This window comes from Palaemon carinicauda, chromosome 3 (genome assembly GCF_036898095.1).
Source record: "Palaemon carinicauda isolate YSFRI2023 chromosome 3, ASM3689809v2, whole genome shotgun sequence".
NCBI lineage: Eukaryota > Metazoa > Arthropoda > Malacostraca > Decapoda > Palaemonidae > Palaemon > Palaemon carinicauda.
In genome coordinates, this window is record NC_090727.1 from 174,388,487 (window position 1) to 174,413,486 (window position 25,000).

Genomic DNA, 25,000 nt, shown 5'->3' on the forward strand with positions numbered 1-25,000 from the left:
TGTTAGGCTCATGTGCATACAAATTATTACCTTACAAGGTATTGAATGATACGTTCTTGTTAGGAAAAGTTATATTTTTTTTTATTACATGATTTTATTTTTTTTTTCTTGCAGTTTCCTGGCCATATCTTTTATGGGCATCGCAACGCTGCATTGGAGACTCAGGATCATACACCATGGGTTGCCCCTAATGATGCTGAAGGAAGTGATGTCAACCTGAGCCCTTTGGATGTCGACAGTGATGACGACGACCCTACGTACGTTCCTGACGAAGGCCTTACTCAGGAGGATGCCTTTGACCCTCCCAATGCTAGAGGTTAGTATGAGACATCCTTAGAGAGAGAGAGAGAGAGAGAGAGAGAGAGAGATATTTGTTTAATTTTCTTTTTTAAAAGTCTCGTTGTTACAATAGTTGCTCTTTAAATTTATTTTCATTGTGTTGCTCTTTAACTTTTTGTAAACAATGGGTATTTTTAACACCTATTTGTGTACTTGCATACTCACTGACATACATATGCACACATATGCATACTCACTGACATACAGATGCACACACATGCATACTCACTGACATACACATGCATAGTCACTGACATACACATGCACACACATGCATGCACACAACCCAGCACACATGATTCATTTACTGTTTCATTAATGTTACTTTATTCTTGTTTCAGCTCGCAGGGTCAATGTTGTTGTCCTTCTGGAGATGCCTGTGGAAGAGGAAGTTGAAGTTGAAGGTGAGGTTAACCCTAAGAGGCCTCGTGTTGTTGAATGGAAGAAGGACGACATTCACATCCAGCCCCTACCGGACTTCATTCATCCACAGCCAGACTTCTTGAGGGAACCTTACGAGGACTTCCGACTGGATATCTCAAATTGGCTTAGAAGTTTCAAGACATCAAACTTCAAGATTACTAGGAATTCTCTTGGCACCAGGGATGTCACTTTGCCCAAAAGGGGCCAACGGGCAGTTGTGCCAAGTGTAGAGTCACGCCAGGATGCCCCTACCCTACACATGCCAAAGCATGTCACCATGAGGCAGACCTGCAAGTTCTGTTCAACTGCAGGCCACATCCACAGGTCTCGCTGGATGTGTGAGGAGTGCAAGGTGGCCCTTTGCCTCACTGAAAATCGAAATTGTTTTGCTTTATTCCATAAGATTTCTAATTAATTTTTTTGCTCTTTTTCAATAGATTTTAAAGTAAGTTTTATGATGTTTCTATTTTATCAATTATGAGTAAGGTTTAATATATTTTTTGCATTTTCATAGTATTTTTGTATTTTTATAGTATTTTTGTATTTATTGAATATTGTATTTTCTTGTATTTGTAACGTATTTCTTATTTAATTAAATTGTTAAGCCATATATGTGTTTCTGTTATACATTAGAACTATAAAAAAAACTGTCTGTTATACATTGGAACTATAAAAAACTGTTGGGCGAAACTTCAAAATCTGTGCCGTTATGGTCCAATAGATCCCATATGGGATGAGCGTGGTCCGCCTAAACTCGCCAAAGGTACCCAAATGGGATACTTCATTGCATGCCATTATTTCGGTAATTTGGAAAAATTTTTAAAAGTACACAAGAATAAAAAGGTCTTGTATTTTCTAATACTACAACATACTAAAAGGAATTTTTAAAGTTTCCCATAAAACCTAGGGTGGACCTTAAAGGGATATATATATATATATATATATATATATATATATATATATATATATATATATATATATATATATATATATATATATATATATATATATATATATATATATAAATAAATAAATATATATATATATAAATAAATATATATATATATATATATATATATATATATGTGTGTGTGTGTGTGTGTGTGCTAGGCGGTATATCATCGTTATCCATGTTTGCCAACGGTTATACTCATATAAGCGGATGAGCAACTTGGTGGAGTAATGAGAGCTTTGGATGTGAAAGAAATGCCCCACTAAATCTCGATGAAGTCACTGCAGGCAGAGTGACGGATGGAGTTTAAGGCGATGGACAAACTGTCCCTTCGGCTTTTACTCCTGATGCCTGTTGGTTGATCTTACTAGAATTAGTATGGACCGGCATGGGTCACTTGCCTTAGTTAGATAGGCTGCGCATCACAAGAAACTGGCTATCCTTTGATGTATATAGCCAATGAATCCTCTACAGATTTAGTCAGTCATGAAAAGAGAAGATGAAAGAATGGCCCCAGTCCCGGGCATAGTAGGGTGGTAAGAATCTCCAGGTTTATAAATACTGAAGCAAAATTAAAAATAGGTAATTGGAATGTTAGAACCATGAAATAGATTGGGAAATTGCAGCAATTGGAGAATTAATTTATGAAATATAGTTTGGAGATCCTGGCCTAACTGAAACACGTTGTAAAGGGATTAGTACGGAAACTTTAGACCAAGGCAATATTTATATCTACTCAGAAAGATCAGATGGAGTTTGAAGAGAAGGAGTACGAATAATGATGACACCAAGAGCAGAAAAGGTATTAACTAAGTGGAGACCTGTAAATAGTAGATTGTTACTGGCAAAGTTCAAATCAAAGCAGTGCAACATGAGTATTATAGTTTGCTATGCCCAAAAAAATTATTCTCCTGAAGGAAGGAAAGACGAATACTATGGAGAACTGCAGTGTAATAGCTGAGATCCAAAAGAAGGACATGAAAACTGTGATTGGCGACTTCAATGCTAAAGTTGGAAGGAATGGTCAAGCGATAGCGAATGTGATAGGTACCGAGGGTTTTGGCAAAGTTGCAAATGAAAATGGAGCACATTTCATAAGTTTCTGTTCAACAAACAATCTTGTTATTGGCGGTACTCTTTTTCAACACCAGAAAATCCACAAGTATACATGGACTTCACCATGTGGCAATTACAAAAATCAGATAAATCCCATTAACATTAATAAAGAGAGAAGGAGGACACTGAGAAGTGTAAAAAGCTATAGAGGTGCAGATATTGGCAGTGATCACCAGCTCCTCATTGCCACATTGAAAATAAAACTGAAAGCACCCAATAGAAAAGTAGATAGAATATATAGGATTCATAAAACTAAACTTTTAGAAGAGCACAGAGAAATATTTGCAATTGAATGTAGGGATCAATTAGCAGTCTTAGATACATTAAGACACGAAGAGCAGACAATTAATGAAGAATGGTGTGATATTAAGAATATATATCAGTCAACTGCTAGTGAAGTTTTGGGACACGCAGTTACAAGGAGAAAGGAACAGATATCAAATTATACTTGGGATGCTATAAAAAGGAGACAAAGATAAAAATATATTGTCGAGAGTTTTCGAGGATGTAATGAAAATTAGAAGGTAGAGCATGCTAAGTATTCCAGTACTGATAGTGCGGTCAAAAGAAAACCTAAGAATGACTGGAGAGAATATTTAGACAGAAAAAGAAGATGAGGCTAACAAAGCTATGAATTCAGGAAATGGCTATGGTGTAAGAATTGCTCAGAGAGTTATTAATGAAATCTCGACTGGGGGCAAAGAGGAAGAAGCATATACCCATCAAAAAGAGAGGTGGATTTGTTATAACAACAGAAGATGAAGAAAGGCAAAGCAGGGATGGAACATATTAATGAGGTTAGCAATAGGAGATATGAAGGGAATAATTTGATTGATATATCTGAAACTGATGAAGACCTTGATGTGCCCATGAATGAATTCAGTGTGTTCGAAGTTGAAGCTATCCTCAAAACACTAAAGAGATGAAAAGCCCCAGGATACGATGGAATAACTGCCGAGATGATACTGGACGAGAATGAAGCGACTCCCAGACTACTTAAAAGGTTATTTTGTAGAATGTGGCATGAAGAGGCAAAACCTGATGAATGAGTTAGGAAGTTTGGTGAAAATGGCAAACAAAGCAGACCTGACTAATTGCAATAATTACAAAGGCATAACAATTACGTCACTCGTTATGAGTAGATTTGATCAAGTCTGTTCATGAGCATAGCAAGAGCAAAGTTAATGTTAATGGAGTCTTATCAAAGTAACTTCAAGTGAACAGTGGAGTACTCTGAGGGAATGTGTTGTCACCTATGTTGTTTATCCCCCTCATGGATTTTGTAATGCATAGACTAGTTTGGGATGGTGGAGAATTATTAGACTGGATTGGTGATAGGAATTTAGCAGACTTAGAGTATGCTAATGATGCTGTTCTTGTTAGCAGAACACCACAGGATTTGCAATGCTTGCTTACCAGAATGCATGAAATATCACACGAAGTTGGGTGAAGATAAATAGAAGAAAAACAGAGAACAGAGTATGCAATGGAAGATGAAATATGACTGGAAGGAGAAAGGATCATATGAGGTAAAATCATGCTATATTTAGGAACTGTGATCTCCAATACAGGGTCAATACAGGGTCTTTAAAAATAGAGTTCAGTGAAAGGTTAAAAAACCATATCAGACAATGGCTAGGTTAAGTAAAATTTGGAAATCAAATCGCCTAAAATTACATATAAAAATCAGACTATATATCAGTTTAGTGGGATCGGTGTTCTATGGACATGTGTCATGCTATGACAATGAAACAATCTCCAAGAGATTTAGTAGATTTAAGAACAAAGCCCTCGGAAGGATATTGGGAGTTAAATGGCAGGACAGGATTATAAATGACACTATAAAAGATTACTCGAGTGCCATATGTGGATGAGATCATGATGAAGGGTACATAGAGATAGTTTGGGCAAGCTCTTTGCACTCCCCAAGAAAAATTAGTTCACCAAACGTTCAGCTGGGCTTTACAAGGCACTAAAAGAGTTGGAAGACCCAGACCTACATGGCTGAGGACTATGAAGAGCGAAGTAGATGATGAATGGAGAAGTATTGAATTAAAAGCTCAAGATAGAGACGACTGGTGAAAACTAACTGAGGCCCTTTGTGTCAATAGGCGTATGATGATGATGATGATGATGATGATGATGATGATGATGATGATGATGATGATATATATATATATATATATATATATATATATATATATATATATATATATATATATATATATACATATATATATATATATGTATATATACAGCAATAACAGAAATCGACAGTGGGTGTTTGCACATTACCTCATGAATCGTGAATGAAGCTACTGTGCAGAAAAATGGTGTATATACACATTTATAAAATATATGATCTACCACCATCACCAATCCACGGTGGACTACATGGTGATGAGAACTAACCAAACCTCCGATATAATTACGACAACACTGACTCTGCCCCAAGTTCCCAGCAGCAGTGGAACAACTGCTCAAGATGGCTGCCAGTTTCGTTCCACTGCCGGAGGTGCTAAAAATCTCTGGAAACCATTGGAAACTGAACCTTGCAACATACAATGGCAAGACTTTGTCTATGATAGAGGACCTTAATGTGTTATTAGAAGAGATGAAAGATATAAATTGGGAAATAATACGATTATTGAAATTAGAAGAACTGAGGAATCTTAAAGAGTTGTGATTATGAATTCATAAATAAATTATAACTAATGTTTGCCTGTTTCCAAATGAGATGGCGCCCAAACTGCAGTGCCCAATGTCAGGTGGCGCCCAAACGGCCTTGCCCAATAGTCCCATTCTTTTCAAAAATGCAATCAAAAGTGGATTACTATATTCTAGACATTGCTTTACCATGTCTTGAAATGAAAATTTGGTCATTACAACCTCTACCTTCTCTAGATCCTGCTTGTTCATCTCTAAGCTTTTCATATATCTTCCTCTCTAGTCTCTTTGGAATAAGCATACTATATATTTTCATGACAACTGACTAAGTGTAATGCCTCTGTAATTATTGCAATTAGTCAGATCTCTTTTATTGCTATTTTTACCAACACACCCAGCTCCATTTATCAGGCTTTGCCTCTTCACGCAACATTCTACAAAATAATCTTGTAAGAATTCTGGGGGTCGCTTCATTTTCGGCCAATATCATCTCAGCAGTTATTTCATCATATATAGGGATGTTTCCTCGAGTTTTTAAAAAACTTTAACTTCAAACACATTGAATTTATTCATGGGCACATCAAGGTCTTCCTCAGATTTAGGTATATCAATCAAATTATTCCCTTCATATCTCCTATTCATGACCTCACCAAAGTGTTCCATCCCTGCGTTGCCTTTCTTCATCTTCTGTTGTTAAAAGAGATCTCTCTCTTTTTGATGAGAATATGCTTTTTCATTGCTTCTGTAGAGATTTCATTAATAATTTGGTGAGCAATTCTTACACCAAAGCCACTCCCTGGATTAATAGCTTTGTCAGCCTCATCTGCTTTCCTGTCTAAATATTCTCTCCAGTCATTCCTAGCTTTTCCTTTGACTTCACTATCAATACTGGAATACTCACCATGCTCACCCTTGTAATTTTCATTAATTCCTGAAAACTTTCAGCAACCAATTCTGTCTTTGTCTCATTTTCATAATATCCCAAGTATCATTTGATATCCATGGTTTTCCCCTTGTAAGTGCATGTCCCAAAGTTTCACTAGCAACAGTAAGATATATGTTCTTAATATCACACCAGTCTTCATTAATTGTCTACTCTTCGTATCTTAAAGTCTCTAAGACTGCAAATATGATTCCTACATTCAATTGCAAAAGTTTCTCTGTGCTCACCCTCTAGACACTTAGCTGTATCAAACATAGGTATTCTATCTACATTTCTGTTGGTTACTTTTAGTTTTAATTTCAGTGTGGCAATGAGGAGCTGGTGATTTCTACCAATATCTGCACCTCTATAGCTTCTTACATTTCTGAGTCGTCCTTCTTTCTTTATTAATGGCTATGTGATCTATTTGATTTTTGTAATTGCCATATGGTGAAGTCCATGTAATGTCCATGTGCTAGAAAAGAGTACCTCCAATAACAAGATTGTTTGTTGAACAAAAACTTATAAAATGTGTCCCATTTTCATTTGCCACTTCGCCAAGACCCTCAACACCTATCACATTCTCTATACCTTGATTATTCCTTGCAACTTTAGCATTGAAGTCACCAATCAAAATCTTAATCTCTCACTGGGATCTCAACTATTACACTCTGCAGTTCTTCATAGTATTCATCTTTCCTTTCTTCAGGGGAATCATTTGCTGGTACATAGCAAACTATAATACTCGTATTGTACTGCTTTGATTTAAACTTTGCAAGTAAAAATATTCTATTTACAGCTCTCCACTTGGTTATACCTCTTTTTCTCTTAGTGTCATTAACATTCCTACCCCTTCTCTTCCAACTTCATATGTTCTTCCTGGGTAGATATACGAATTACTTGGTCTAAGATTTTTTAACAATCCCCTTGCAAAGTGTTCCACTTAGGGCCAAGATATCCAAATTATATTTCATAAATTCATTCACCGCTTTCTGTAACTCCCGAATCTTATCCATAATTCCAATTACCAATTTTGTTTCCTCACATGCCCCGATTCTACTTTGAATACCCCATCCAAAGAGGATTGGGGTCTTATCAGGAAACAAAATATATACACGCATATTTATATATGTAAATGCATATATACACACACTTGTATATACATTATATAAATATACATACATTTATATTATATATATATATGTATGTATATATATACTGTATATATATATATGTGTGTGTGTGTGTGTATAAAGTAAAGACTATTTTTCTAAACAATGGCTTCGTTCCCGGTTCAGGCGGTAAGGTATGAATGTCGATTTATGTTATTGCTCGACAAACACACACACACACACACACACAATAGATGGATACAGTTTTCCCGTTTCCTAATTATCCCCCAAGAGTGAGGTTAACAATTAGATGGCCTAAGGATAGATAAACATGGAAAGAATCGTGGCCTACTAAACATGAGGTAAGTGGTGTAGCACTAGGTCACATTACTTCATTGAACCTTTAAAATGTGCGTGTGTACAGTATGTTACCAATATCAATCAAACGCCATATATACGTAATGCAACAAGTATTACACTCAGGAACACAAAATTAAACAAGGTATAATGAGTGTTTTGACTAAATCCAAAAGTTTAAGTTTAAAAAAAAACAATTAGAGGAAGAAAGAAAAATAATTAGAAGACAAAGATGAAAAGCAAAGGACCATGAACTGTTGATTTCCAAAATTTCAGGAATTAGGGAAGAAACAGAGAGAGAGAGAGAGAGAGAGAGAGAGAGAGAGAGAGAGAGAGAGAGAGAGAGAGAGAGAGACAGGCTTATTAATCCTAAAACATAAATTGCTTTCAAATGGCTTAACTGATATATCAAGTATTCTCATTTTAATTTAACATTTCCAGATAGAGAAAGAAAGACTAAGAATGTTAATGTTTCTAAATAAACCAAGTCAGACTAAACATACCTTTGGCCATAAAGTAAAGAGAAGAAACTCTCCTTCAGGTAAGGTAGGAAAACACAATATAACAAAAGTAATCAGAGATTTCTGACCTCCGCCAAAAGGTTAATAGAGTCGTCAATGGCCTAAGATCTATCTGCGATGGAAATTTCGTCAAAATCCATCAATTTGTTTTGACGTTATCTTTAAAGTGGTGAAAAATGTAAATCCAGAAGTAGAATCCGGATTCGGATACTCTCAAAAATTTAATGAGGTTGTCCGTGACCTAAGATCAACCAGTTTTGACGTAATCCTGTCCACAGACACGCAGAAACATTGACAAATAAATAGATAAACCGACTCGACTTCATTACCTCTTTGGCGGAGGTATTAACATAAACAATAATAATTATAACTTCGTACTCTCTTCCTACTTTTGTAAACAACTTTACGTTCACTACTTATCCATTCCTGTTTTTATTCTGGTTATGCAATATCAAACGAATTAGAAAACCTTGTAAGGGAACTTACTGACCAAGAATATTCCTTCGTCCTTTCCTCGCTGCAATAGGCAATCCAACAACAAAGACTAACGCAATACTTTATACGATATCAAATCAAGGCAGAATTGTGGTGTTTAGTAGCAATCGAATCCCCACAAGGACGGAGGGAAATAGGTCAGCGTATATTATTACCACGATTTGTGTTTTATGTGATTTTCTCATCCCCATGGAAACATCAGCTCGATTTTTAGTGTAATCCGTACTATCAAAGCTAACAAATGTTGTTTTATATGAGTGATTGATACCTTTGTCTGTAAAGATATCAAAGGGTCTCTCTTCATGAAATTGTAAAATAAATATTTTTTAAAAGGAGTAAAGAGACCATTTTTTTCAGTAAGCGCCATTGAGGTATATTATTTAGGACATGTCAATTCTCGAAAAAAAACGAATCTTATATTGTTTTATGTTATAGTATTATATGACAAGGCTTTTTATTGTTTCAGACTGGTTAAAACCCGCAAATCTAAATAAAGTTTTGCTGTTTGAGTTTTCTCTCACAATAGTTAGATAAAAATAAATGAGTAAACTACATTTTATAAAAATTCAAACTTGTCTAGAACTTAATAACTAGTATCATACATAAAATTGAGAGTCAATATAATAAATGTATAACATAAGCACAGAGTATACTCAAGATATACCCGATGACAGAATAACTGATATATGTATAAATTATGATAAATACAGCTCATGATTCGTTATGAAAAGGTATGCTGAAAATATACTCAGCATACGTTAAGGGCGAATCTTTATTTTGAGTGATGTAAATGAAGGCAAAATGGAGCAATACTTAGTTATACGTTACGAACGAATATGAGACGTAAAAAAAAAAAAAAAAAAAAAAAAAAAAAAAAAAAAAAAACACCCGACAGAAAATAATGCCGAATTACGTAACGACTAATTGATATGGCATAGCTAAGTCTGCTATTTAAGCAGAGGGTATAAATGCAATACACTGATATAAAAGATGTTGATAATAAATGGGCGATATACGTACATAAAATAATTGATATATTGTGTACTTGTTAAAAATGTTTCTACTAAATGTATGATACAAGAGCAAAGCATATTTTTACGATGAAATACATCTTAGTTAAAATAAAAAACATTTTAAGACTCTTGACTAGTACAGTGGTAATGTATTCGCCTAGCATTAGCATGGCAGCAGATCAGTCCCAGCCTGGGACCTTGAGTTTAAGCTGATTGCTGGGGAAACTACTGCTGTGGTTGCACACCACAGTGGGTAGTTGAGTTTGCCCAGCTGACGTTCTGTTCAGCAACTATTCTGATGAAACTGGAACTGAATTCAGACACCTTTAATTGGTTTCATCCTTGATAAATAATCATTCTTTAGTAATAATAATAATAATAATAATAATAATAATAATCATCATCATCATCATCATCATCATCTCCTACACCTATTGACGCAAAAGGCCTTGGATAGATTTCACCAGTAGTCTCAACCTTGATCTTTTAAATCAATATTTCTCCATTCATCATCTCCTACTTCACGCTTCATAGTCCTCTTCCAATTCTTCTAGTGTCTTGTGGAGCCCAGCTGAAAGTTTGGTGAACTAATCTCTCTTAGGGAGGGCGAAGAGCATGCAAAAACCATCTCCATCTACCCCTCATCAGGATCACATCCACATGTCACTCGAGTAATCTTTTATAGTGTCATTTATAATCCTGTCCTGCTATTTAACTCCCAATAATCTTCTGAGGGCTTTGTTCTCAAATCTACAAAATCTGTTGGATAGTGTCTCATTGTTATACCACGACTCATGTCCATACAGTAACATCAATCTCACTAAACTGATATATCGCCTGATTTTTATATGTATTTTCAGGTGATTTTATTTCTAAATTTTACTCAACCTAGCCATTGTCTGATTTACTTTTTTCAATCTTTCATTAAACTCCAATTCTAAATACCTTGAATTAGAGATCATAATTCCTAAATATTTAAATAATTGTTCCTCATCAATCCTTTCTCCTTACAATGATATTTCATCTTCCATTGCATATTCCGGTCTCGTCGTCCCTGTCTTTCTTTTCATCTTGAGTCCAACCTTATGTGATATTTCATGCATTCTGGTGAGCAAACATTGCAAGTCCTGTGGTGTTCTGCTAATAAGGAAAGCGTCATCAGCATATTCTAGGTCCGCTAATTTCCTGTTATCAATCCAGTCCAATCATTCTCCACCATCCCCAACCATTCTATGCAATGCAAAATCCATGAGGAGGAAAAACAACATAATATGTGCCAACACATTTCCTTGGAGTACCCCACTGCTCACTGGAAATTCATTTGATAGGACTCCACTAACATTAACTTTGCACTTGCTATGCTCGTGAACAGACAGACTTAATCAAATTTACATATTTGAGAATAACTCAGGACTCTCAACAAAACTGGCCGGTGCACACAATCAAAAGCTTTTATCTTAGTCCACAAATGTCATCAAAAGTGGATTTTTTTATTGTACACATTACTGTACCACATGTATTAAAATGAAAATTTGTTCAGTACAAGTTTTACTTTTCGAAATCCTGCTTATTCATCTCAGCTTTTCATCAATCACTCTCTCTAGTCCCCTTAGTATGAGCATACTATATATATACATGACAACTGACGTAAGTGTGATGCCTCTGCAATTATTGCAATCAGTCAGATCTTTTTTTTTTCTTTTTTTTTTTTTTTTTTGCATTTTCACAAACACTCCTAACTCCGATTCATCAAGGTTTGCCTCTTCATGCCGCATTCTACAGTAATGATAATAATAATAATAATAATAATAATAATAATAATGCATACATATACCAAGGCACTTCCCCCAATTTTGGGGGGTAGCCGACATCAACAAATGAAACGAAAACAAAAAGGGGACCTCTACTCTCTACGTTCCTCCAGCCTAACAAGGGACTCAACCGAGTTCAGCTGGTACTGCTAGGGTGCCACAGCCCACCCTCCCACATTATCCACCACAGATGAAGCTTCATAATGCTGAGTCCCCTACTGCTGCTACCTCCACGGTCATCTAAGGCATCGGAGGCAGCAGCAGGGCCTACCGGAACTGCGTCACAATCGCTCGCCATTCATTCCTATTTCTAGCACGCTCTCTAGCCTCTCTCACATCTATCCTCCTATCACCCAGAGCTTCCTTCACTCCATCCATCCACCCAAACCTTGGCCATCTTCTTGTACTTCTCCCATCAACTCTTGCATTCATCACCTTCTTTAGAAGACAGCCATTTTCCATTCTCTCAACATGGCCAAACCACCTCAACACATTCATATCCACTCTAGCTGCTACCTCATTTCTTACACCCGTTCTCACTCTCAACACTTCGTTCCTAACCCTATCTACTCGAGATACACCAGCCATACTCCTTAGACACTTCATCTCAAACACATTCAATTTCTGTCTCTCCGTCACTTTCATTCCCCACAACTCCGATTCCTACATCACAGTTGGTACAATCACTTTCTCATATAGAACTCTCTTTACATTCATGCCCAACCCTCTATTTTTTACTACTCCCTTAACGGCCCCCAACACTTTGCAACCTTCATTCACTCTCTGACGTACATCTGCTTCCACTCCACCATTTGCTGCAACAACAGACCCCAAGTACTTAAACTGATCCACCTCCTCAAGTAACTCTCCATTCAACATGACATTCAACCTTGCACCACCTTCCCTTCTCGAACATCTCATAACCTTACTCTTACCCACATTAACTCTCAACTTCCTTCTCTCACACACTCTTCCAAATTCTGTCACTAATCGGCCAAGCTTCTCTTCTGTCTGCAACCAGTACAGTATCATCCGCAAACAACAACTGATTTACCTCCCATTCATGGTCATTCTCGTCTACCAGTTTTAATCCTCGTCCAAGCACTCGAGCATTCACCTCTCTCACCACTCCATCAACATACAAGTTAAACAACCACGGTGACATCACACATCCCTGTCTCAGCCCCACTCTCACCGGAAACCAATCACTCACTTCATTTCCTATCCTAACACATGCTTTACTACCTTTGTAGAAACTTTTCACTGCTTGCAACAACCTTCCACCAACTCCATATAACCTCATCACATTCCACATTGCTTCCCTATCAACTCTATCATACGCTTTCTCCAGATCCATAAACGCAACATAAACCTCCTTACCTTTTGCTAAATATTTCTCGCATATCTGCCTTACTGAAAAAATCTGATTCATACAACTCCTACCTCTTCTAAAACCACCCTGTATTTCTAAGATTGCATTCTCTGTTTTATCCTTAATCCTATTAATCATTACTCTACCATACACTTTTCCAACTACGCTTAACAAACTAATACCTCTCGAATTACAACACTCATGCACATCTCCCTTACCCTTATATAGTGGTACAATACATGCACAAATCCAATCTACTGGTACCACTGACAACACAAAACACATATTAAACAATCTCATCAACCATTCAAGTACAGTCACACCCCCTTCCTTCAACATCTCAGCTCTCACACCATCCATACCAGATGCTTTTCCTACTCTCGTTTCATCTAGTGCTCTCCTCACTTCATCTATTGTAATCTCTCTCTCATTCTCATCTCCCATCACTGGCACCTCAACACCTGCAACAGCAATTATATCTGCCTTCCTATTATCCTCAATATTCAGTAAACTTTCAAAATATTCCACCCATCTTTTCCTTGCCTCCTCTCCTTTTAACAACCTTCCATTTCCATCTTTCACTGTCTCTTCAATTCTTGCGCCAGCCTTCCTTACTCTCTTCACTTCTTTCCAAAAATTCTTCTTATTCTCTTCATATGAATGACCTAATCCCTGACCCCACCTCTTTGCCTCACGTAATAATAATAATAATAATAATAATAATAATAATAATAATAATAATTAATAATAATAATAATAATAATAATAATAATGATATATTAAATTGTCTGCTGCTCATACCTTTTAGATGGAACCCTGAATTTAATTATTTGCCCGCCTTGATACCTTGTCCTTCAACGCTTTAGTCGTAATAAGCCTCTAACCCTTCCAAGATGCTTTAGTCATCAAACTTTGATTACGAGGCAGAAACAAGATGATTTGGCCTCAAGCGTTCAAAGTATTATCGCGGTTAACTAATTTTCATCTCTCTCTCTCTCTCTCTCTCTCTCTCTCTCTCTCTCTCTCTCTCTCTCAAGTCAAGATGTCGGGATACACATACATACATACATACATACATACATATAAAAAAAAATTATGAAACATGGAGTGGCTCCAGGGATAAAACGCAATGGTTACTGTCACATTCACATTTCAACTAATATATTATTGTGTGTATATAAATAAATATACAGTATATACATATATAAATATATATACAGTATACCCCAAACTTAGGCAGTGGGGTCGTGTTATTCCTAAGCCTTTACTATACTTACACAAACACAAATATAGGAAAGCGTGCTCAAATTAGTCTTGCGAGTGTAGCTAAACATCTATGGTTATTATTATTATTATTATTATTATTATTATTATTATTATTATTATTAGATTTTGATAAGAATACGTTCCGAATTTGGACCTACATTCGGATCAGTAATTCTTCTTCACTACTTTTTCAACCTGAGTGATGCGCATTTCAACTCTCTTTTTTCTTTTTTTCTAATCCGTCTCTTCCCGAGCCTTTACACAAGTGAACGATAGTTTTGGTTATCGAACGTCACATTTTGCAACAGAGAAATCATTTCCAGCCAGTCGACCGTTGCTTGATAACGAACGTTGTAGCAATAGTGAATACAGCCGAGAGTTTCGTTAATGGAATATTTCAATTAAACGTTTAATTGGAAATATCAATTCATTAGGTCATTTCCGAATTGAAATGGATGAAAAGACTAAGCTGGTTTTTAGATTTCTGCGATTTCTATGGTATTCAAAAAATTTGTAGCATATTACATTTAAGCCTAGCATCTCAAAATTCATGTAATTCAACAACAGTTTTGCTAGAATTATAAAAAAAAAAAAAAGAGGCTAATTCAGAGAAACTAACTTTCCATTTGTCAATTGTTTATTTTATTGTTAATATTTCCAGTATGAGAAAATTTTTCCGATTTTCCTGTAATGATAAAAGAGAAGTGCGACTACACATTTTGGAAATGTTGCATCATATAATTGCAGCAGAAGATTGTTTAGCAGTAGGAGTACAGCGCTTGCATTAGAAATTGCAACACTTATGATGTTGCAAACAGTTGCTAATTAAGTCAAGAGTTATAGGACAAACAATAAATACTGGCATTCCTCGTTATCCGTATTAGCAATGACCTTCATAGATGAAAGGAAGAAAACGACACTCAGTTTGTCATTAGGAAAGAATCTTGCAAATTAGGGATAATTATAGATATCTTTCGTAACAGAAAATGATTCATTACCTCAGTCAATGAAGATGGATGGCCATGTAATCACAAGATTTTTTGTTCCTGAGTGTTCCCCTTCTAGTATTTCCATCTGTCTAGCTACAATATACGTCAATGGGCATAATTGATATATTTATTTTGGGGGGAGGGATCAATAAAGTTAGGGGTTGTGATGACCTGGTGGTAGCGCCCTTGCCTGGTGATTGCCAGACTGAGGTTAGAGTCCCGCTCAAACTCGTTAGTTCCTTTGGTCGCTGCAACCTCACCGTCCTTGTGTGCTAAGGATGGGGGTTTAGGGGGTGCCTATAAGTCTATCGGCTGAGTCATTAGCAGCCATTGCCTGGCCCTCCTTGGTCCTAGCTTGTGTGGAGAGGGAGCTTGGGCGCTGATCATATGTAATATGGTCAGTCTCTAGGGCATTGTCCTGCTTGATAGGGCGTTGTCACTGACCCTTGCCTCTGCCATTCATGAGCGACCTTTAAACTTTTAAACTAAGGACCTCAAACATATGTATATGTCAATAGGCAAAATATATGTCGTAGAAGAATTGTCTGATTTTGGGGACACGAGTTAAATGAGTTTAGGATAATGCTTTCAGCTGGTTACTAGCAAAAGCAACAAGAAACAAGGACTATATTACTCGTACTGTTACGGGTAGAGAACCAAGGAGTGTATTATTCGTACCATACGGGTAAAGAACCGATGCATTTTTACTTTGAGAAAATATATACAAAGGGGAAGCGTTCTCCCAGTTTCCAGTTGAGAAAACATGAATATTAGTGATGCCACGTAGCGAACGGGATGCGAGAGCGTAGCCGTAGAGGAACACCCAGACCCCCAACGCCCTCCACCAAACCCCGTTAGAAAATCTCTTGTTCCCTCGCGTCGAAGGTCAACGCTGTCACAAATCGATATGCTTATACGTCCTTCGGGATTCGTGAAACGTCAATTTCATTTCATCTCCCGCTCTTTTTCTCTCCTTTATCTATTTGTTCATATATATATATATATATATATATATATATATATATATATATATATATATATATATATATATATATATATATATATATATATATATATATATATATATATATATATATATATACATATACATATATACATATACATATATATATATATATATATATATATATAATATATATATATATGTGTGTGTGTGTGTGTGTGGGTGTGTGTGCGTGCGCGCGTGTGTGTATATGCGTGTGTTTGCTTGGCTGTACGTGGATATATAAATATAAATATATATAAATATATATATATACATATATATCTATATAGATATATATATATATATATATATATATATGTATATATATATATATATATATATATATATATATATATATCCACGTACAGCCAAACAAACACACAAATATACACACACATACAAACACAGACAAGCACACACACATACACACACACACACACACACACACACATATATATATATATATATATATATATATATATATATATATATATACAGTATATAAATTGAATTTTATAGGCAGAACCCACTGAGACTCATAGTGGGTCCTGGTTAAAGGCATTATCGTCACTATAATTCACATCAGGCGTTGCTAGTCTATTACAGTACAAAGGGATTAGAAATAACCTCCCATTGCTGTCTGTTCAAGATCATTCTATGAAATTTTACACCCGCAAATTTTCTTAGTTCTTCAATCCATCCTCTTCTCTTCCTTCTTTTGTGATTTCTAGGGATCCATTCTGTTATTCTTAATATCCATCTATAGTCTGTCTTTCTCATGATATGTCTTGCCATATTACATATGATCAGCGCCCAAGACCCCTCTCCATACAAGGAGGGCCAGGCAATGGCTGCTAATTTATATATATATATATATATATATATATATATATATATATATATATATATATATATACTCGTATATATACATATATACATATATATAATATATATGTGTGTGAGTGTGTGTGTGGAATCAATTCAAGCTTGGGCCACCAAACTACAGTAGTTCCAACACCGAGACAATTTGGATATACCAGGGAATTTAACGTCTGAACATATTAGATCTACAAACTCGACGACTAGGGGACAGCTAATAGAGGCATATAAAATTCTTAAAGGAATAGCAGCAATCTATTTACGCTTAGCACAAATCAGTCCAGAGGTAACGCATATAAACTGGATTTGAAAAGATAAAACACCACTCCATTCCATGTGGCAATTTCTTTACATACAATATAGTAAATACATGGAACAGCCTTCCAGCAAATGTAGTAAACAGTAACACGGTAACCGATTAGGTTAGACAAGATCATAAAAACTCTAAACGTTTAAACTAATTTGCTCTATCCAAGAGCTAATGGAGTTCCCGCATATGGACTAAAAAGTCTTTGAGACCTCTCTCTCTCTCTCTCTCTCTCTCTCTCTCTCTCTCTCTCTCTCTCTCTCCGCTAGAAAAAGGTTATCAACATATTATATGGAAAAAAAATCTACTCTCCCAGAAATTCCTGTGCTAACTAAAGGGGGGGATTACGAAGCATGAAGGGGATTAGTATCATCAAACGCTCTCTCCAGGCCGCCACTCGAGTTAAAGAAAGTGGCTTATGTCAGTCTACATACAAATTGGAAAAGGGTGTACTGCGAATAAATTTATATCAAGGTACATTTTTTCTTTGTAAAGTTAAACTTTTTGTTCCTAATAAGGGATAACTCATGAGATAAATAACAATACAGTCCCTGACCCAGTCATTCTGTAACTGCTACATCACGCACGAACCAACTGTGTAATACATCTCCCTTCATCTATTTCTTACATGCACACTTATGGAATTATGGCCTTGAGACCCAGCGCTAGGTCCGGGGAAGGTATAAGCTCCGAAGTGCATCAAAGGGAAATGTTGAAGGGTTAAAAGTGGGCAAAAGTCCAAAATGATGCGAAAAAGGTACACCTTATTAATACCTCCATTAATGTGTAGTGAATAATAAAGCACTGCTTGGACTTCCTTTCACAAGGAACGTGATTCGATACCAACCCCCATTCAATCAAGTCAGCGGGAAATAGGAACAAGCGTCCCTTTGAGTCAAATAAAGGAGCACGGGCCTGTCGACGCCATCCCAGAAGACTTGTTGAGATACAGAAGGTCCATTCGGCACTCCTTCGAGGCTTACAAGGTATCGGATCAATACGAGTCTACCTCCCAACAGTGCACCCAGCTGTAGACAGTCTTAAAAGGAGAAGCAGGAGGCCTATCATCTTTGGAAGGGTAACAGATCAGATCTGACTTGGAATAAGTACTGTATACTTAGCTGAAATATGTTGCTCAGAGAGTTTATGCTCCAACAGAAAAGGAATACAATCTGACCTTAAAAGAAACCTATTCTGCTACGACCCAGAAACACAAACTTCCACTTTTTGGTGTAGACTTGAGAGTTCCTCCTTCACTTAAAACTATCCAAAGGAAAGGGTAACCCTTTTGGTCGATGTGTTTGACAGTAAGCAGAGTAATGAGAAACTCGATCTTCCTCATTCCTGTTTTGCTAAGGCTAAATTAACTAGTTTATATTTTCGGTCCCGTGAAATTAAGACTTTTGAAGCTCTTTGATGTTTATGGAGGTGTAGATCCAAACAGTATTTTTCCTCTAGTTTGTAACAAATCTCAGATATTCTTATTCAAATACTGGACTACCATGGGACGCTTCGTTCACCTCCTTCCTACACGCAAGCTCTGGAACCGAGGTTATCATGTCCCGAACTCCTCCAACAAGAGCTCGACTTCACAACACCGCCGAGCGGGAAAGCTGTTGTGATTTGTGTCAACACTAAGTTTAATTCTATTTGTCTTACGCTCTTTCTTTGCAAGAACGCCGGGCTCAAATGGAAGGTTTGTGTGTACTTAGCATAATGAAGTCGAGAAGTTGACATTTTGCCTCCACGTGCCATGTTGAACTTGAGACTTTCCGGTCCTTCGTCGTCTTGGGCTTTATTTTCTCAAGTTAAATTAGTTTTTTAAAGAAAGATTTAAATTTACCTGATGGGAGGATTTAGCTTCTGTGTGTGTGTGTGTGTGTGTGTGTGTGTGTGTGTGTGTGTGTGTGTGTGTGTGTGTGTGTGTGTGTGTGAAATACATGTTTGTTTTCTTCACAAAATTATTTTTTGGAGTTGATGTTAGAAGTTTTTCTAAAGAAAAAAAAAGCATTTCAATTTACGAAATAGGAGCATTTGTTTTAATTCATTTTTTTTGTGAAAAAATGCATGCTTTTAAAAAAATTGTGAAAGAATGTTATTACAGGATTAATACTTTTAAAATCAAGATCTTTAGACCTTGATTATGATCATTATAACTATCACTGTGGCAAAAACTGTTTTTTTTTCTTTCTTTTTTACAAATATTATCTATATTCTTCAAAATGAAAATGAATGGTTTGTCACAACTGCTTTTATATCGAACACACCCTGTATGTATTTTTGTTTCCAAAGCGGATTATTCTTATCTTTTATCTTTCCTCCGCTTTCATTTTCCGCTATGAGGAAATCCTCCATGTTTCGAAACTTTACCCAAAGCTGAACATTACCTTGCGCTTTCTATTTGTTCCTGTTCAAGCCTTCGTCTGACTTTGAACAAGTAATCGAGCTTAAATCTAGAAACGGTTTTGTAAAATAAATAATATTTTGAAACATAACAGAGATGAACTTTATCTCCTAATCAATATTATGCGAACGAATATAAAAAATGCATATGTCCTTTGAATTTGTTTATTACTAACCTTAAATCTACATATAGTTTGATGCATTTTCTGAATATACATGTCTGTGCGAATGTATGCATGTATCATGTACAGCATACAATGCACGCATACATATGAACTTCAGACAGTACTGAAATAAAAGGAATATCAAATTTCACTTTTACGACATAACTACAACTGAGGATTCTAATCAATTACCATATTCATTTATTCATTCAATAGCGTAACGTTACACAAAATAAATGCACGCACATACACACACACTCGAGTCAACCAACAACATGGGGAGACTTCTAGTTTCCTTTTATTTCAAATGTCCTTCAATGTGCCTCCTCTTTAACACCCTTTAAACTGATATGTTCACTTGCTAATTTACTCATTTAATTCTTTCTACTACTTTTTCATAACGATTTATATGGAGTTCAGGACGCCATTAATAAAAGAAAGAATTATTCATGGCGGAAAAAGGTTATATGTATTTCCATAAAAACTGAGCCAAAAACATAACTGAAACAAAATTTCTGAAAAATAATATTTGTTATTCGCACTGATTAATATTCATAACTGTAATGTTCATCGTCTTTTTCTATTTTTTTATTTTTTGACATTCACTAACACACTCTCTCTCTCTCTCTCTCTCTCTCTCTCTCTCTCTCTCTCTCTCTCTCTCTCTCTCTCTCTCTCTCTCTCTCTCTCTCTCTCTCCTCTCACAGGAAAATTCTTATTGGTATCAATATTCCGAAAGAAAAAAATCTACGATGCATCTACAATGTACAATTTTATTTCCATTTCAAGTTTATTGAAGTGGGAAGTCAATAACTTTATTCCTGACTCTCTCTCTCTCTCTCTCTCTCTCTCTCTCTCCTCTCTCTCTCTCTCTCTCTCTCTCTCTCTCTCTCTCTCTCTCTCTCGCAGGAAAATTATTATTGGTATCAATATTCCGAAAGAACAAACACCAACGATGTATCTGCAATGTACAATTTTATTTCCATTTTAGGTTTACTGAAGCGGAAACTCAATAACTTTATTCCTGATTCTCTCTCTCTCTCTCTCTCTCCTCTCTCTCTCTCCTCTCTCTCTCTCTCTCTCTCTCTCTCTCTCTCTCTCTCTCTCTCGAGCATGAAAATTATTATTGGTATCAATATTCTGAAAGAACAAACACCTACGATGCATCTGCAATGTACAATTTTATTTCCATTTTAGGTTTACTGAAGCGGAAACTCAATAACTTTATTCCTGATTCTCTCTCTCTCTCTCTCTCTCTCCTCTCTCTCTCTCTCTCTCTCTCTCTCTCTCTCTCTCTCTCGAGCATGAAAATTATTATTGGTATCAATATTCTGAAAGAACAAACACCTACGATGCATCTGCAATGTACAATTTTATTTCCATTTTAGGTTTACTGAAGCGGAAACTCAATAACTTTATTCCTGATTCTCTCTCTCTCTCTCTCTCTCTCTCTCTCTCTCTCTCTCTCTCTCTCTCTCTCTCTCTCTCTCTCGAGCATGAAAATTATTATCGGTATCAATATTCTGAAAGAACAAACACCTACGATGCATCTGCAATGTACAATTTTATTTCCATTTTAGGTTTACTGAAGCGGAAACTCAATAACTTTATCCCTGATCCCCCCCTTCTCTCTCTCTCTCTCCTCTCTCTCTCTCTCTCTCTCTCTCTCTCTCTCTCTCTCTCTCTCTCTCTCTCTCTCTCTCAAGAAAATTCATATTGGTATCAATATTATTATTATTATTATTATTATTACTAGCCAAGCTACATCCCTAATTGGAAAAGCAATATGCTATAAGCCCAAGGGCTCCAACAGGGAAAAAATAGACCAGTGAGGAAAGAAAATAAGGAAATAAATAAATGATGAGAATAAATTAACAATATATCATTCTAAAAACAGTAACAGCGTCAAAACAGATATGTCCTAAATAACTATTAACAACGTCAAAAACAAATATGTCATATATAAACAATAAAAAGACTCATGTCAGCCTGGTCAACATAAAAACATTTGCTCCAACTTTGAACTTTTGAAGTTCTACTGATTCAACTACCCGATTAGGAAGATTATTCCACAACTTCGTAACAGCTGGAATAAAACTTCTAGAATACTGTGTAGTATTGAGCCTCATGATGAAAAAGGCCTGGCTATTAGAATTAACTGCCTGCCTAGTATTACGAACAGGATAGAATTGTCCAGGGAGATCTGAATGTAAAGGATGGTCAGAGTTATGAAAAATCTTATGCAACATGCATAATGAACTAATTGAACGACGGTGCCAAAAATTAATATCTAGATCAGGAATAAGAAATTTAATAGACCGTAAGTTTCTGTCCAACAAATTAAGATGAAAATCAGCCGCTGAAGACCAGACAGGAGAACAGTACTCGAAACAAGGTAGAATGAAAGAATTAAAACACTTCTTCAGAATAGATTGATCACCGAAAATCTTGTAAGACTTTCTCAATAAGCCAATTTTGGGGCAATTGAAGAAGACACAGACCTGATGTGTTTCTCAAAAGTAAATTTGCCGTCGAGAATCACACCTAAAATTCTTAAAGAGTCATACAAATTTAAAGAAACTTTATCAAGACTGAGATCCGGATGTTGAGGAGCAACCGTCCTTAACCTACTTACAATCATACTTTGAGTTTTGTTAGGATTCAACTTCATACCCTATAATTTGCACCAACACTAATTTTAGCTAAATCTATATTAAGGGATTCACCAACCCAAAATCTACATTCAGGGGATGGAATTGATGCAAAGAGAGTAGCATCATCTGCATATGCAACAAGCTTGTTTTCTAGGCCAAACCACATGTCATGTGTATATAGTATGAAAGGTAATGGGCAAAGAACACTACCCTGTGGAACACCGGATATCACATTCCTATACTCACTATGGTGCCCATCAACAACAACTCTTTGAGATTTATTATTTAAAAAATCAATAATAATGCTAAAAAATTACCCACCCACTCCCAACTGTTTCAGTTTAAAAATAAGGGCCTCATGATTAACACGGTCAAAGGCAGCGCTGAAATCAAGGCCAATAATACGAACTTCCTGGCCACAATCAAGGGATTTCTGTACAGCATTGTAGATTGTAAGAAGAGCATCACATGCTCCAAGGCCTTTACGAAAACCAAATTGCAAACTAGGGAGTAGATGATTACCTTCAACAAACCTATTAAGACGTTTTGCCAGAAGACGTTCAAAAACTTTAGATAATATGGGAGTTATGGAAATTGGGCAGTAATCAGTGGGACTTGAGCTACCACAAACACATTTACATAGAGGAGTAACATTACCAATTCTCCAACAAGTGCTAAAAGCTCCTCTTCTTGCTAACTTGCGCAAAATAACAAATAACTTTGAGGCTAAGAAATCTGCTGTCTTTATAAAACACAAAGGAAAAATACCATTTGGGTCTACACCTCCATAGGCATCAAGGTCCATCAACAGAGCTTTAATCTCACGAGATCGAAAAGCTAAACTAGTTAGTTTAGCCTCAGGAAAACATGAATGAGGAAGTTCAAGTTTTTCATTACTCTGTTTACTGTCAAAAACATCAGCCGAGAGGGTTGCCTTTTCCTTTGGACAGTGAGTGACTGAGCCATCTGGTTAAAGTAAAGGAGGAACTGTTGCATCTACACCAAAGAGTGCAGATTTAAGGGTAGACAACCATTTATGTTCCTGAGTTGTACCAGAAAGGGTTTCTTTTATGGTTAAATTGTCCTCCTTTCCAGTTGAGGCATACACTCTCTGAGCAAAAGCTTGAAGCTGAGTATAGTTGTTCCAGGTCAAATCTGGTCTGTTACCCTTCTAAAGCTGATAGGCCTCCTGCTTCTCCAAATAAGCACGTCTACAATCATCATTGAACCACGGTTTGTCCTTCACTCGGTACCTTAGCACACGAGAAGGATTACGCCTATCAATTATGCTGACTAGATTCTCATTCAAAGGGACAACAGGATCTACACTACTATATAATTGTGACCAATTCAAGCAAAAAAGATCATGCAAAATCCCATTCCAATCTGCTTGGGATTTCATATAAATTTTACAAGAGTATGATATATCAGGGACAGACTGCTCAGTCTTCACTACTAAAGAAATCAAGGCATGATCATATGTCCCAACTGGAGAACCAACCTTACTGGTTATAACGCCAGGGGAGTCAGTGTATCCGAGGTCCAAGCAATTACCAGACCTGTGAGTAGCTTCAATTATGTTTTGCTCACAGCCTGATTCCGAAAGAACAAACACCTAAGATGCATCTACAATGTACAATTTCATTTCCATTTTAGGTTTACTGAAGCGGAAACTCAATAACTTTATTCCTGATTCTCTCTCTCTCTCTCTCTCTCTCTCTCTCTCTCTCTCTCTCTCTCTCTCTCTCTCTCTCTCTCTCTCTCTCTCTCTCTCTCTCTCAGGAAAATTCCTATTGGTATCAATATTTCGAAAAAACAAACACTTACGATGCATCCGCAATGTAAAATTTTATTTCCATTTTAGGTTTACTGAAGCGGAAACTCAATAACTTTATTACTGATTCCCCTCATATCTCTCTCTCTCTCTCTCTCTCTCTCTCTCTCTCTCTCTCTCTCTCTCTCTCTCTCTCTCTCTCTCTTTTTTTTGCATGAAAATTCTTATTGGTATCAATATTCCTAAAGAACAAACACCTTGCAATGTACAATTTTATTTCCATTTTAGGTTTACTTAAGTGGAAACTCAATAACTTTATACCTGAGTCTGCCCCCACATCTCTCTCTCTCTCTCTCTCTCTCTCTCTCTCTCTCTCTCTCTCTCTCTCTCTCTCTCTCTCTCTCTCTCCAAGAAGGAATAACTCAACAGATAGAAAACAATAGTCCCTGACCCATTCA

General features: G+C 36.3%; 2 protein-coding genes across 2 annotated transcripts in view; both read left to right on the plus strand.

The window, feature by feature from the left end:
• The window catches only part of LOC137638879 (uncharacterized), a 24,623-nt gene extending 23,314 nt beyond the window's left edge, over positions 1 to 1,309 (plus strand). The window contains exons 4-5 of the mRNA XM_068371286.1: positions 64 to 316; positions 681 to 1,309. Of these exons, the coding sequence (XP_068227387.1) occupies positions 64 to 316; positions 681 to 1,177 (750 nt within the window). The 3' untranslated portion in view covers positions 1,178 to 1,309. The remainder of the gene's footprint in view (positions 1 to 63; positions 317 to 680) is intronic.
• Positions 1 to 25,000, plus strand: part of LOC137638787 (uncharacterized protein DDB_G0286299-like) — a 281,890-nt gene that overhangs the window by 93,266 nt on the left and 163,624 nt on the right. The window lies entirely within an intron of this gene.